Here is a 14,037-nt window from a genome sequence, read left to right on the forward strand (position 1 = left end):
GTTTAAACAGAGGCTGAGGGCTGCATTTGGAATCACATCAGTGTCCAGATCACCTTTAGAAAATCCCAGACTGGACCACAAGGTAAACCTTAGGGCTGGAGCTGGAGTCAGGGGTCATGACTAAAGGGTCAAGTCTCTGCTGGTCCCCTCCCAGTTCTCCAAGGCACGGAGGGCCAGGCAGGAAGCATGGGTTTCCTCAAAGCTGCTTCCCTCCTGGGGCAGAGTCTCAGTCACAAACAACCACCACCACCCCACCCCGCCCCTCCTTCCCTCCGCTGTGAGCTCAGAGCAGCAGGACAAAGTGCCTGGGACAAGGATAGAGGCCCAAGAGCAGCCATGGGCTCTGGAGGAGCAGGCCTCCTTGGGCCCCTGGGGCCCCTGCCTCTCCTGCTTCTGCTTGTCACGGGTGAGTGCAGCCCTCCCCTCTCCTAGCCCCTGCTCGCTTGATCCAAGGCCTGGCCAAGGGGTGAAGGGCCCTCTTGCTCCTTTGCTTCCCTTTTGCGGTAGAGATGATGGTGTTGATGGTGATGATGATGGTGATGGTGATGTATGTGGGAGCCAGAGACAGCCTCCCCTCCCGGCTAGGCTGTTATTGGAAGTCATGTTCAGGCAAGAAAAGGCAGAAAAGATATTCAGGGATTTGGGGGATCCTGTTGGTAGTGAGACTGGGCTCTGTCCCTCTTTCCCTTCCAGGAGGCACGGCTCAGGACTCCCCACCCCAGATCCTAGTCCACCCCCAGGACCAGCTGCTTCAGGGCCCTGGCCCCGCCAAAATGAGCTGCCGAGCCTCGGGCCAGCCACCCCCCACCATCCGCTGGCTGCTGAATGGGCAACCCCTGAGCATGGTGCCCCCAGACGTCCACCACCTCCTTCCTGATGGGACGCTCCTGCTGCTGCGGCCCCCTGCGCGGGGACGTGCCCACGACGACCAGGCCCCATCCACAGACCTGGGCATCTACACATGTGAGGCCAGCAACAGGCTGGGCACAGCAGTCAGCCGAGGAGCTCGGCTGTCTGTGGCTGGTAAGGCCTGGGAGGGGAGGCCCCAGGTGGGGGACACCTGGGGGGACCTCTGGGCTGGGAGAACTGAGGAGGGGGGCTCTGAAGAGTGAACATAGGTGATGAAGAGGTGGGTAAAGCCGAATGGGGTGAGGGTGGTCGGAGGCACTGAGGCAGGGCCTTGTGGAAGGGAGCACTGGACACTCGTCCCTGCTGACCCGCCCTCGTCTCTGTAGTCCTTCGGGAGGACTTCCAGACCCAGCCTCAGGATACAGTGGCCACTGTGGGTGAGCAGGTGATTCTGGAGTGTGGGCCGCCCTGGGGCCACCCAGAGCCCACAGTCTCGTGGTGGAAAGATGGCAAACCCCTGGCCCTACGGCCAGGGCGGCACTCGGTGAGTGTAGCCCCCTTCCCCATACCTCCTCTGGCCCAGAGCAGAACTAGGCACACCCGGAGGGAGTGACCCGCCCCCCAGCCCTATGTCTCCTGCAGAGTTTAAGGAAGGGAAGGCAGGGAGGCCTGAATCAGAGCCTCTCCCCACACGGGAGACTTCACAAAGCACCTGGCCCTGACAGGTCTCCAGGGGCTCCCTGCAGATGGCAAGAGCAGAGAAGAGCGATGCAGGGACCTATATGTGCGTGGCCACCAACAGCGCAGGACAACGGGAGAGCCGGGCAGCCAGGGTATCTGTCCAGGGTAAGGCGAGGGTGGTCAGCAAAAGTTAGGGCCTGGTTTGGGCTGGGGCTAGGGTATGTGGGCATCAACCTGGGATCAGAATCAGAGTGACAAGGACCCCATTTAAAGGGAGGTCCCCCCCATCCTAGAATAGAAATAGGAGTGCCCTAGACTGGGAAATCTAGCACTTTGGGTTGCTCCAAGCCTGGGGGATATCTCACTCCTCAATCTCATCCTCTGGCCTAGAGGCCCCAGACCAGCCCTATGCTCCCCACAGAGCCCCAGGACTACAAGAAGCCTCTGGAGCTGCTGGCTGTGCACATTCAGCTGGAAAATGTGACCTTGCTGAACCCAGACCCTGCAAAGAGCTCCAAGCCTGAGCCTGCTGTGTGGCTCAGCTGGAAGGTGAGGCCCTGGACCCAGGGGTGGGTGCCAGTCCAGAGCTCAAGGAAGAGCTGGTCTTAAAACACCTTGACCCCCCACCCCCCTCTGGACTCTTTCCTAGGTGAGCGGCCCTGCAGCACCTGCTCAGTCCTACACAGCTCTCTTCAGGGTCCAGACGGCCTCAGGAGGCCCGGGAGCTCCATGGGCGGAGGCCCTGCTGGCTGGCTGGCAAAGCGCGGAGCTTGGAGGCCTCCTTTGGGGCCAAGACTACGAGTTCAAAGTGAGACCATCCTCTGGCCGGGCTCAAGGCCCTGACAGCAACGTGCTGCTCCTGAGGCTGCCTGAGCAAGGTCAGGGACAGGTGCCCTCAGGGCTCAGCAATATACTCTCTGGCGCCTTCTTGTCTGGGGGCCCCTCAACTGGCCCACTCCAGGCCGCGGGAACGGTGGGTCCTAGTCCTGGACTCCCTCCTGCCATGGCCAGGCAAGCAGAGCTGTAAGAAACTCTGGTTCTTATCAGTGCAATCTGTGACCACATCCCCAGACCAGCTCTGTTTCCTAGTGTCCCCCCCTTCAGCACCCCTAAAAGCCTCTCCTCCTCCCCTGCAGTGCCCAGTGCCCCTCCCCAGGAGGTGGCCTTAAAACCTGGCAATGGCAGTGTCCTTGTAAGCTGGGTCCCACCACCTGCTGAAAACCACAATGGCATCATCCGTGGCTACCAGGTACTCCCACAGCCTGCACGCCCCTTCCTAGTGGTGCCAGGACATCCCTCTTCCCTGGCACCCTGCATGCCCTTGCTCTGGACACTGAGAAACAGCCCCTGGGCCGAGAAACAAGGGAAACTCACTGTTGCTAAGCCAGGGTTTGCTAGACGCTGCCAAGTGCTTTCCTACATGATCTCATTTTTTCTTACAGTCCGTCCCGGGTTATTATCCCTACTTTACAGACATGGCAAGTGAGGCCAAGGTCACAGGTGCAGGAAACAGAACAAGAATCAAACCGGGCTGTGTCTGACTCCCAATCTCTAAGGCTGCGGCATCAGAATGTGATTCTTGGACCAGCTGCCCCTTGACAACTTGTTAGAAACGCACATGAATCAGAAACTCAGGGATGGGCCTTGCAGCCTGGCTTTTTAAACCCTCCCTGTGACCCTAAAGCACAGTGAGGTTTGAGAACCATCGTCTTACATCTCTTGGAGCAGATTGCTTTTGCTCCCCTTCTGTCAGTCTCGAGAGAGAAATCTCTCTCACTCCATAGGGAGAAGGGCATAGGAAGTACAGCTTCATGGGGTGGGGGGAATGTCCCCAAGGTGCCCCAAGCAGGGCAGGATGATTGCATGCCCAGAGACGAAGGGCTCAGCTGCTGGACTGGTGCAGGGGGAATGGGCGCTCACCTCCACTCCTGCCTCAGATCTGGAGCCTGGGCAACACCTCGCTGCCCCCAGCCAACTGGACCGTGGCCGGTGAGCAGACCCAGCTGGAGATCGCCACCCGAATGCCAGGTTCCTACTGCGTACAAGTGGCTGCAGTCACTGGCGCCGGGACTGGGCCTCCCAGTAGCCCTGTCTGCCTCCTTTTAGGTGAGGGCAGTGCCCACCAGCCCCCTGCATGCCCCTTGAGCCCCCCTTCCCACCTCCCTCCTCCCTCTCTCCCTCCTCCCACCTCACTCCCACTTCCAGTTCATGGTCTGCCCCCACCCCCACATCACCCACCTGCCCCTCCCGCTGAGCTCAAATTCCCTCACAGAGCGGACCATGGAGCGAGCCACCCAAGAGCTCAGTGATGGTCCCTGGACTCTGGAACAGCTGAGGGCCACCCTGAGGCGGCCAGAAGTGATTGCTGGTGGGGGTGTCCTGCTCTGGCTGGTGCTGCTGGGCACCGCCGTGTGTGTCCACCGCAGGCGCCGAGCTGGGGTGCACCTGGGCCCAGGTGAGAGGCCGAAGTGGACTCCTGGGGGTTCGAGGCAGAATGATACAGGGGCTTAGATCTCTGGCCACATGCTGGACACTCTGGATTCAGCCTTCCTTTTGCCCTCTCGCAGGTCTGTACAGGTACACCAGTGAGGACGCCATCCTAAAGCACAGGTGAGAGGTGAAAGGGGAGGGGCTTGAGGTGAGGGAGGGGCAGAGGGGCTGAGGGACAGTGGGGCCTGGACAGAGAGGAGGATGGAATCCTGTCTCTCCTACTGCCAGGCACTTTGGGATCCTACCACTCAAATCTCTCCTGAACTCCAAGTGAGAATTAATTTCTCATTTGTTAATGTTCCTATGACACCATTTGACAGTTGAGTGAACTGAGACTCATGACTTACGTGATTTTGCCCAAAGCCACACTGCTTGCTAGTAGCTGGGGTGCTTTAGGAGCTCCTAATCCAGTGTGCTTGGCATCCCCCTCTCACTAACACTACACTCTCCTGCTGACTCGTTCTGCTAGGTGGGGAATAACTAGCATGGGAGGGGCGGTCTGATTTCTAGTTTTCTCTATATAAACCCCGGGTCCACCTAGCAGGGCCTTTGCATTCAGGAGAGCACCCCCCTTATTGAGGGGTGTCTCCTTCACAACCATCACCCGCAGCTCCAGCAGAGGGCGCTCGGCCCCTACCTTCGCGATCCTCTCTCCCCGGTCTCAGTACCAGGGTCAGCTGGCAGGTACACCTGCTCAAGTCTTGGGCTGCCAAAGTGAGTCTGTGGTTATGAGACAAGATGCTAAGAAAGAAAACATCCTTTTTTTGTCTTCTTGGCTGAGTTTTACACTAAATAACCATTTCCACTCTCTGCCCACCTGCTCCTGATCTTTATCTCAGTGGATTTCCTCTGAAATGCTTTACATTCCAAGTCTGCATCTTTCAACAAAAGATTATCAAGCACCGACTCTGTGCCAGACACATCCAACCCTTGAGTCACCATTTTGCTGCCAGTGTCTCAGCCCAGAGCCAGGTTCCAAGCTGTCTGGGGCCATGCTCCTGAGTTATTCTGTGCTCACTGGCCTTTTTTTTCTAGTTGCTTCCTGGGCTTTGTTCTGTCCTGAACATCCTCTGGATCCCCTGGGACTTTATCCCTTGTCTTTGAGGGGGGATTCCATTCTCCTTTTTAAAGATTTATTTATAGAGAGAGAGAGAAAGAGAGATGGGGGGAAGGAGGAGAGGGAGAGAGAGAGTCTTAAGCCAACTCCACACTGAGTGCAGAACCCCATGAAGGGCTCCACCTCACGACCTTGGGGTCACACCTCAGAGGAAACCAAGAGTCAAACACTTAACCAACTGTGCCACCCAGGCACCCCAGGGGTATTCCATTCTGATTATTTTCTTCATTCATTTCTTTAGCACAGGCTCTACGCCCCAGGGACTCTCAATCTAGGCAGAGAAAGCCTTGCTAGCATATGAGTGCAATCCAGTGTTAGAAGTGCCGGGACATGGGGTGCCTGGGTGGCTCAGTCCATTAAGTGGCCAACTCTTGATTTACGTTCAGGTCATGGTTTTGAGTGCTCAGCAGGGATTCTGCTTGAGGAGTCTCCATCTCTCCCTCTCCCTCTGCCCCTTGGCCCACTCACATACTCTCTCTCTCTAAAATAAGTAAATAAATCTTGTTTTAAAACAGTGCAGAAACTTATACAAGGTATGTGGAATGAGTGGAGTGGGGAAATATAGGTGGGAGAGTCCACGTTTACCCTGATGGTAAGAAGGAGAAGGGCAAAAGGGGCAGCAAGAAGTAGCCTGCTATGTTCATGGGAAAAGATAAGCCATTTGGTCTGGCTGGGACATAGGGGGCAAGACAGGTGAGCGTAAAGGATAAGATTAGGGAGCTGGAAGCCAGACACCAGAGGCCCCGTTAGCTATGCTAGGCAGCTGGGCTCTATCTTGGTAAACAAGGAGCACTGAAGGTTTGGGGCAGAGAATTGCTCTGGTCCCATCCCTGTTCCTGAAAGATTACTCAGGCAGCCAGCCTGAGTTCAAAGGGAGCCAGGCTAGAGGCAGAGAAAGTCGCATCCGCAGAGCCAACTCCTGCCCCACCAGCTCAGTGAGCTCACATTTCCTCCTTTGGGCTCACAACATCAGCCTTATATGGAAGGCTTTTATGTCCTCCTTTTACAGATAAAGAAGCAGGGCTTCCAGAGGCTAGACGACCTGCGGCAGATGGGGTCAGTCTGCCCCCAGGTCTGCTCTCTTTGTCTCGGCACAGGGCTGTCGGGCTGTCTCTCTTGAATACCTCCTAGTTCCACTCCACTTGGACTTCCCCTGGTCCCAGGATAAGAAAGGAGCACTGAGTTAGGGTCAGAGATCTTGAGGAGTCTGCGCAGGGCTAGCAGGCAGGGAGAATAATGCTGCTGCCACCATCCACTCAAACCCTTCTGCTACCCTCTGAGCTGGAGGTCCTGGCCAATTATGTTCTGGCTTCACCCGGTTTCTCCTGCCCCACCCCCACCCTCCATTGCCCCAGGATGGATCACAGTGACTCCCCTTGGCTGGCAGACACCTGGCGTTCCACCTCCGGCTCTCGGGACCTGAGCAGCAGCAGCAGCCTCAACAGCAGGCTGGGAGTGGACCCCCGGGACCCACTAGACTGTCGCCGCTCCCGTAAGCATGCCCAGTGGGGCCAGGGCCCTGCCAGTGAAGCTGGGATCCTGGAGGTGGGGGGATTGTGGGGTGGGATGCACTCACCGTAATTCTTCCTGTCGTTCTTGCCACAGTGATCTCCTGGGATCCCCGAAGCCCTGGTGTGCCCCTGCTTCCCGACACCAGCACTTTTTATGGCTCCCTCATCGCTGAGCTGCCTGCCGGCCCCCCGGCCCGGCCAAGCCCCAAGACCCCAGCTGTCAGGCGTCTCCCACCCCAGCTGGCCCGGCTCTCCAGCCCCTGGCCCAGTCCCGACAGCCTCGGCAGCCGCAGGGGCCTCGCTTCTCCTCTGGCCCCCACAGAGGCTTGGAAGGCCAAAAAGAAGCAGGGTAAGGATGGGGAGGTGGGGTGGAAGCAGGTGGCAGGATGGAACTGGACTGGAAGTGTGGCAGGACGTGGCCTGGGACTTGGAAGCCTGATGACTTGGCTTCCAGTTCCCTGTCCGGGGAGACACAGGGACTCCCCACTATCAGCAAAGCACTCAGAGAGGGGAGTGCTGGCCTCTGCTTTTCCTGACGTGCTGTTACTGCTACTTGCCACACCACTAGCAGGCCCGATTTCCGTATTCAGTTGAATTTGGCCAACATTTCATAAGCACCATTGTATGCCAGCCAGGGGGACATGAGGGACAGCTCTTGCCATCTGAGGGCTCAGAGTCTAGTGAGAGCGCCTGATCAGCGTATGAGTAACTCTAGAACCCGGCAGCATGTGACCAGTGCTAGGGCGCAGCCTCATCTCCGGGTGCACTATGCACGGGCCTCCCCAGGCACTGACTACCAGTTCCCATTTCCCAGAGGAAAATGAGTAATTCCTTTCTGCCCAGATTTCTCTCCTAACTTCCTACTACCTGCTTTGCCTTCCCCAAGAGAAACAACTATAAAGTCTGTTTCTTTAGCAACTACTATATGTTAGGTGCCTTGCTTATTTATTATTTCATTTAAAAATACCCCTCTCCTACCTATTAGATAGGTATTCTTTCTCTAATTTTGCAGATGGGGAGAGAAGATCAGAAATGAGTAACTTGTTCAAAATTCCCCCAAGTCAGTAAGCGGCCGAACTCAGATTTGAAGTCAGAGTGGTCTGCTTCCAAAGGCCACCCTCTGGGAGCTCCCCTGAGAGACTTTACTCTACCACCGACTATTTTCTCTTGTTTCTGAACACTGGCCTGCACTCCACCTGCTGTCTTCATGAGCCTTCTGTGCTGATTAGTAAGCCTTACAAACGTCCTACAGCCAATTCTTTTTTTTTTTAAAGTGGATATAATCCAGCTTTCATTAGGACAAAGATGGATTCAGAGTAATTAAGAGCTTGTCCAATATCCAGAATTTTATGACCCTAAATATTAGCCAAGCTGGCATTATTTCCAGCTTCGCCTCGGAACTATAACATTTGGAATCCTCGGTGGTAATGAAAGAGCAGCTAAAAAGGTGTTGAAAACATCCCATTTAAAAACAAGTCTTCACATGGAGAACTACTTTGACTTGGGTATGATGTAAAGCCCATCTTAGAACATTAATACTACTGGGGGGGGGGGGAGTGAGTAGTTTACAGTCAATTCTTTTTTTTTTTTTTTTAAGATTTTACTTATTTATTCATGAGAGACACACACACACACAGAGAGAGAGAGAGGCAGAGACACAGGCAGAGGGAGAAGCAGGCTCCATGCAGGGAGCCTGACATGGGACTCGATCCTGGGTCTCCAGGATCACACCCTGGGCTGAAGGTGGCGCTAAACCACTGGGCCACTGGGGCTGCCCATCTACTGTCAATTCTTAAGACAGGTTCCACTTCTGAGAGAAGGCTTAGGTCCCCACTCTCCCCTGTGTCTCCTCGCCCAAGCCCCACTGGCCAACCACAGTGGCTCCCCTGCACAAGTGACACTCGATGGCCCACCTCCAGTCCAGAGCCCTCAGCAGCAGCAAGATCGTGCTATGGTCTTGTCCAGAGCCATAGAGTTGGCTCTACTGCTGTCACTTGGTCCAAAAGACTGAGGATTCTTTGTCTTCTGTCATTGGCAAGCTCTTTCAGTGCCCCCTACTCCCCTTAAGCTGCTTATTCTTTTTTCTTATTGTTCTTAGTTCCCCTCTGCCAGATACATACATTGAATATCCTAATTACTTAATTAATTCAAACAAATATTTATTGCCATTCAGATAAGTCCAGTGAGATTTGACCTAACCTTGATAACATTTTTATTGTGCCATTTGCTCAAATAACACTGAAACTAAAATCCAAGTAATTTTAAGTGTGTTGAAAGGAGGCTTTTGTTACTAGAGTCCCTCAGAGGAAATAAAACGGGCTGGGACAAACGTGGCCTTTTCTAGGACTGGCCTTTCCTCTTCCTTGTCCACACAAACCAACCGACCAACATATGTCCCCATTTCTGAGCTTACTCAGGAAGCCGGGCACTAGATGAGACAAAGCTGCTGATAGCAGAGCTGGAGCACCTGAAGTTGGCCTCCAGGTCTCCCTAGGTCATACAACAAATAAAGGAAATAAATTAAAAAACAAAGCAGCCTACGAACAAAAGGAAATTTTGGTGGAGGAAGTCTAGCCATTGTGTGGGTTTTCATCCCGGTAGCTCAGAAGTTCTGGCCACTGTACATGGATAGCCAGGGCCGAGATAGTCCTGGTGAATGCAGTAGCCTTGATCTCATCCCTGCTCTGAACCTGCCCGTGGTGGCCTCCAAATCCTTGAGATCAGACTCAACGGTCCTCTCTGGTCTCTGGTTTGCCCTTTCCTAACTCGGTTTCTAATCATGTGACACTAAAATGAAGGCTGCTTCTTTTTTCCTTTACTTGATATTTTCCTGGTTCCTGGTCTTAGGGAAATCTCTTCCTTCTATTACCTTCCTGATCCCCTTCTGGTTTAAACTTAGATCAATTTGGGTTTTGGCCTGAGCAAGAAGCATGCTCTTGGGTCACTGCTCACAGCTGGGTCTGTTGCTTCAGTTGTCTCAGGTTCTCCATTGTCAGAGTTCACTCAGAACGTTGTCTCTTAAGCAGCCATGTGAGCCAGATGGTGGCCACCCTCTTGTGATTCTTCTCATCTCATAATTACGTCTACATCTCTGCTATTATCCATCCATTTGCTCATTCATTCAATCAATGTCATCTAATATCTGTGGGCCGGGCATTGCCTCCCTGAGTGAGACCAACACATCCTCCTATTCTAGAGGGCCTCTTCTTCTCAGCTGACTCTCTCCTGTTACACCCAGCGTGGTGTGGGGTTATCTTACCCACTCGGCTCAACTTGACAGTCTAACCCTTCTTCCCAAGTGAGAGATACTCGGGTTTTTCAGGGCAAGGTTATCCAGAACCATGTCAGATATTTGTCATGTGAGAAATGGAAGATTGGAGTGTATACAGTAAGGAAAAGAAAATAATCAATGCATCTTTTAGGCACCAGGAACTTTCCAATCTGGCTTTAGTTTTTGTTTTTTTAGATTTTATTTATTTGACAGAGAGAGAGAGACCACAAGCAGGGGCAAAGGGAGAGGGAGAAGCAGGCTCCCCACTGAGCAGGGAGCCCAACTCAGGGCTGGATCCCAGGACCCTGAGATCATGACCTGAGCCAAAGGCGGACGCTTAATCAGCTGAACCACCCAGGCACGCTCCAATCCATTTTTATAAATAAATTAAAACTGGTAAAACTATCACTTGACTGGGTGTTCCCAAAGAAAACAAAAGCTCAGGAAAGCTGGTGGATTTACCTGTGGTCACGCAGTAACTATGTAACTGAGCTGGGCTATGAGTGCAGGTGTTTTGACCCCAAGCCCAGTGCTACCTTCCTCCCTATCATAGCTGCCTGCACGAAGGTGAGGGTGGAGAGGACAGAGGGAGGTTTTCCCCTCCCTTCTTGGGGTTCAGGGGTCCTAAAGCTTAACTGAATGACAGGCTGAAGATAGAAGCTGTGGTTGGAGTCTGCAGGCCCACCCGACTTGCCCTCCACCCACTGACTCTTGCCTTTGCAGAGCTGCAACAAGCCAATAGCTCCCCGCCCCTCCGGGCCAGCCGGCCTATGGAGCTCTGGGCCTGGGAGTTGGGGAACAGAGGCTCCAAGAACCTTTCCCAAAGCCCAGGTGAGAGGAGGCCCAAAAAGGGAAGTGAAGGGGTGAGGTAGGGTGGAGGGGTCCATAGCCCCTGAGGAAGATGGGTGGGTGGGCTGTGGGGACAAGAAGCTGGGGGGCAGGGCAGGGTCTGGGGCTGACGGGGGTTCCACCATTCTCACCCCCAGGCTTTTGCTCCCCAGGAGCTGTGCCCCAGGCTCTGGTGGCCTGGAGGGCCCTGGGACCGCAGCTCCTCGGCTCCTCCAATGAGATGGTTTCACGCCCTCTCCCCCCAGCACCCCTCGCTCCGCGTGGAGCCCCTACTCAGAATCAGCAGACCCAGTAAGAGGGCACAGGGTCAGGAAGCAGGGCTGGGGGGCTGGGAGAGGGTGGCCAGGGGCTGCACTAACCACCCTGTCATCACTCTTACCCCAATCAGGCACTCTGCAGAGCCCCAAGCTCCATCCTCCCACCCACTGCCAGCAGCCCCCATCCTGATTCCCTCCAGCCCGCCGGCCTCTTCCCTCTCTGGGCCCAGCCCAGAGTCCAGTCGTCTGTCCAGCTCTTCACTGTCATCCTTGGAGGAGGATCAGGACAGCGTGCTGACTCCTGAGGAGGTGGCCCTGTGCCTGGAGCTCAGCGAGGGTGAGGAGACCCCCAGGTGAGTGGCCTGAGGGATGACCAAAGGACTAGGGGTAAGCACAGGACAGGAGTATGCTTATCTCTACCCAGCCCCTGTCCCTCCTCAACTGGGAGCTGTGCCAGCCTACCTACCTGTCTTCCCTTTTGCCTCCTTTCTAGGAATAGTGCCTCTCCTATGCCAAGGGCTCCTTCACCCCCTGTCACCTACGGCTACATCAGCATCCCGGCTGCCTCAGAGCTGGCAGACATGGGCAGGGCCGGAGGAGGGGTGGGATCCGAAGTGAGGGGCTTGCTGTGCCCGCCCCGGCCCTGCCCCACCCCTACCCCCAGCGAGGGCTCCCTGGCCAACGGCTGGGGTTCAGCCTCCGAGGACAATGCCCCCAGTGCCCGAGCCAGCCTTGTCAGCTCCTCCGATGGCTCCTTCCTTGCTGATGCTCACTTCGCGCGGGCCCTGGCGATGGCTGTGGACAGCTTTGGCTTTGGTCTGGAGCCCAGGGACATGGACTGCGTCTTCATGGGTACGTGAGATGCCCCTGCCTCGCTTCTCACCCCCGCCCCTTGGAGTAGACACAGCTCCTGTAAGAACTCCTCCCCAACCAAGGAGCAAGGCTTCCTAATCATTGTCTTGGTGGTTATGCTTCAAACAGCTAGCTTTTACTGAATGATTACTAGGTCCCCGGCCCTCTGCTAAGTGCCTTATATACACCCAATATGAATGACTCTATGAGGAATATTCTTTATCTTTCTTTTCCAAATGAGGGAACTATGAATCCAACAGGTTGTCTAACTTGCCCAAGGTCACCCGCAAGAACCAGGACAAAATGTTCAAGTCTAAAGCCCAGGGGCAGCCAGTTGTATGGCCCTTTGCCCTGCCTCCAGGTCCCTCCCCTGAACCCAGACAGAGGTCTCCAGGACAGGTTGTGCTTCACCTCTTCTACTTACTCCAACCCACTGTTTCGGATTCTCCTCACCAGGGGAGCTTCTGTTCTCTCTCTTACAAGTCCTTCCTCTTGCCCCGACTGTGGCTGGGGTGAGGAGAAGCTGGCTCACCTCTCCACGTGTCCAGCGGGGTGGGACCGCTATCTCCGTGTTGGAGAGATAGTAGCTCGGAGTTCCCTGTGCCCCTGCCTCGTACCCTCTCTCAGATCCCCTATACCCATCTTAGGAACCCTAACTCTACCCTTCCCCCCCCCCCAAAAAAAGCAATCTTGTGGTAAATGGGAAAGCAAGGATTATCCAGGACGGAGGTACCTGTAACAGGGGGGAAGAAGGGTGCCCAGGGAGAGGAGAGGTGAAGGGTGAGACTATGGATAGAAGGCCAGAGCTGGGCTAGGAGGAAATGTTCAAATTATTCTCTCTAAAGAAACCAGTGGATTCGTTCCAATGGCCTCCGGAATTGATGAGCAGAGTTGGAGCTACGTTATCTTGCGGGTTGGGTGTGTGCCCTAAGCGTCCTGCCCTAAACTGGTCCCTCAGAGTGATGGCCAATGCTCTACACACAAATCTACCCTCCCTGACAGATGCCTCCTCTCCTCCTTCCCCCCGCGATGACCTCTTCCTGACCTCCACCCTCTCCCTGCCCCTGTGGGAGTGGAGGTCAGACTGGCTGGAGGACATGGAGAACAATCGTAGCCAGCGGCTGGGAAGGGGGCTGCCTCCCTGGCCCCCCGATTCCCGGCGCTCTTCCAGAAGGAGTCAGCTGGGCCGTCCTGAGCCCAAGGCCGCCAGTAAGTGTCTGTCTGCCCAGCCAACATGGTGACCTTGATTGAGGGACTCTGGGGAGGAGCTAAGGGGGAGCCCTGGGGTTGGGCAGGAGATATGGACCTGCGGGGTAATCCACTCCCCTTCAACTTCCCCTACAGACTCCTCATGAAGTATGCCTGGGACTGCCTAGAAGAGAATCAAGACCACCCCTCCTGTGGAGCCTCAGCCTTGGCCTCTGCTTCTCTGCATCTGGGGGACCCCTTGCCGGGTGTCCAGGGAAGTTCTCTGTCCAGGATTGTGAAAACAAATGAAAGCAAAACAAAATAAGCACAAAGCAGACCCAGGGCCCTCAGGGAGCGAAGTCATCACGGCCTGCCTCCTCGTCCTGGCTTTCTCCTCCTTCCATCCATCCCACCACCAGGTCCTTCGGCCTGAGAAGTAGCCTTATTTCCAGATCGTCCCACCCCCCTTTGGATCATGGGAACCAGGGGGAGCCAGAGGTCTTCCCAGAGGACAACAGCAGCCTGGGGACAGGCAGGCCAGAGAAGGAGCTTTACAGAGCCACCCCTCTCAGGAGGGGACGTTCCTTCCCACAGGGGCAGGCTCCCCTCCCCCCAGCCACACCCTTGAAAGGAGGGAAGGAGGGACAGCACTGGAGCGCCAGGCCCCCCCCCACCTTGGTACCCAGGCCAAGGGGCCAGGATCCATCCGAGAAAAGGTGGGACTAAACACCCTCCTCATACGTGGACTCTGTGAGCTTAAGAAACTGATACCATAAACGTGTGATGACTTGAGTACTGTGGGATCATTCCCCAGAGCACCAGGCTGGGGGGGCCCCGGAGATGCGGGAAGAACTCTGAGTCAGAAGGGGGTCAGGCATTCACTGGCGCTCGGGGAGCATCACTTATTTCTGCTCTGTCACTGAGGGAAGAATTACACGCATCCACCAGATTTTCCTGGTCTGCTGGTCTTAG

At 55.2% G+C, this 14,037-nt stretch overlaps 1 protein-coding gene across 2 annotated transcripts; it reads left to right on the forward strand.

The window, feature by feature from the left end:
• The first annotated feature begins 239 nt into the window (after positions 1–239).
• On the forward strand, positions 240–14,014 carry ROBO4 (roundabout guidance receptor 4). 2 transcript variants are annotated; one of them, XM_041772158.1, is made up of 18 exons: positions 240–406; positions 694–1,023; positions 1,236–1,393; positions 1,575–1,695; positions 1,952–2,079; positions 2,180–2,408; positions 2,667–2,779; positions 3,468–3,636; positions 3,803–3,985; positions 4,098–4,140; positions 6,493–6,629; positions 6,743–6,997; positions 10,643–10,750; positions 10,906–11,059; positions 11,157–11,378; positions 11,519–11,877; positions 12,880–13,086; positions 13,222–14,014. In XM_041772158.1, the coding sequence occupies exons 1-18, from the start codon at positions 337–339 to the stop codon at positions 13,230–13,232; spliced, it is 2,997 nt and encodes a 998-aa protein (XP_041628092.1). In that variant the 5' UTR covers positions 240–336; the 3' UTR covers positions 13,233–14,014. The 2 variants fall into 2 exon arrangements, with proteins under 2 accessions (XP_041628092.1, XP_041628093.1); XM_041772159.1 differs by having other exon boundaries at positions 10,921–11,059.
• The last annotated feature ends 23 nt before the right edge of the window (positions 14,015–14,037 follow it).

This window comes from Vulpes lagopus, chromosome 10 (assembly GCF_018345385.1).
Source record: "Vulpes lagopus strain Blue_001 chromosome 10, ASM1834538v1, whole genome shotgun sequence".
Taxonomy (NCBI): domain Eukaryota; kingdom Metazoa; phylum Chordata; class Mammalia; order Carnivora; family Canidae; genus Vulpes; species Vulpes lagopus.

Coding starts and splice junctions, on each gene's coding strand:
- ROBO4 (XM_041772158.1), top strand. CDS start 337: ATGGGCTCTGGAGGAGCAGGCCTCCTTGGGCCCCTGGGGCCCCTGCCT. Junction 4,141..6,492: donor GACGCCATCCTAAAGCACAG/GTGAGAGGTGAA, acceptor CCATTGCCCCAG/GATGGATCACAGTGACTCCC. Junction 11,379..11,518: donor GAGGGTGAGGAGACCCCCAG/GTGAGTGGCCTG, acceptor CCTCCTTTCTAG/GAATAGTGCCTCTCCTATGC.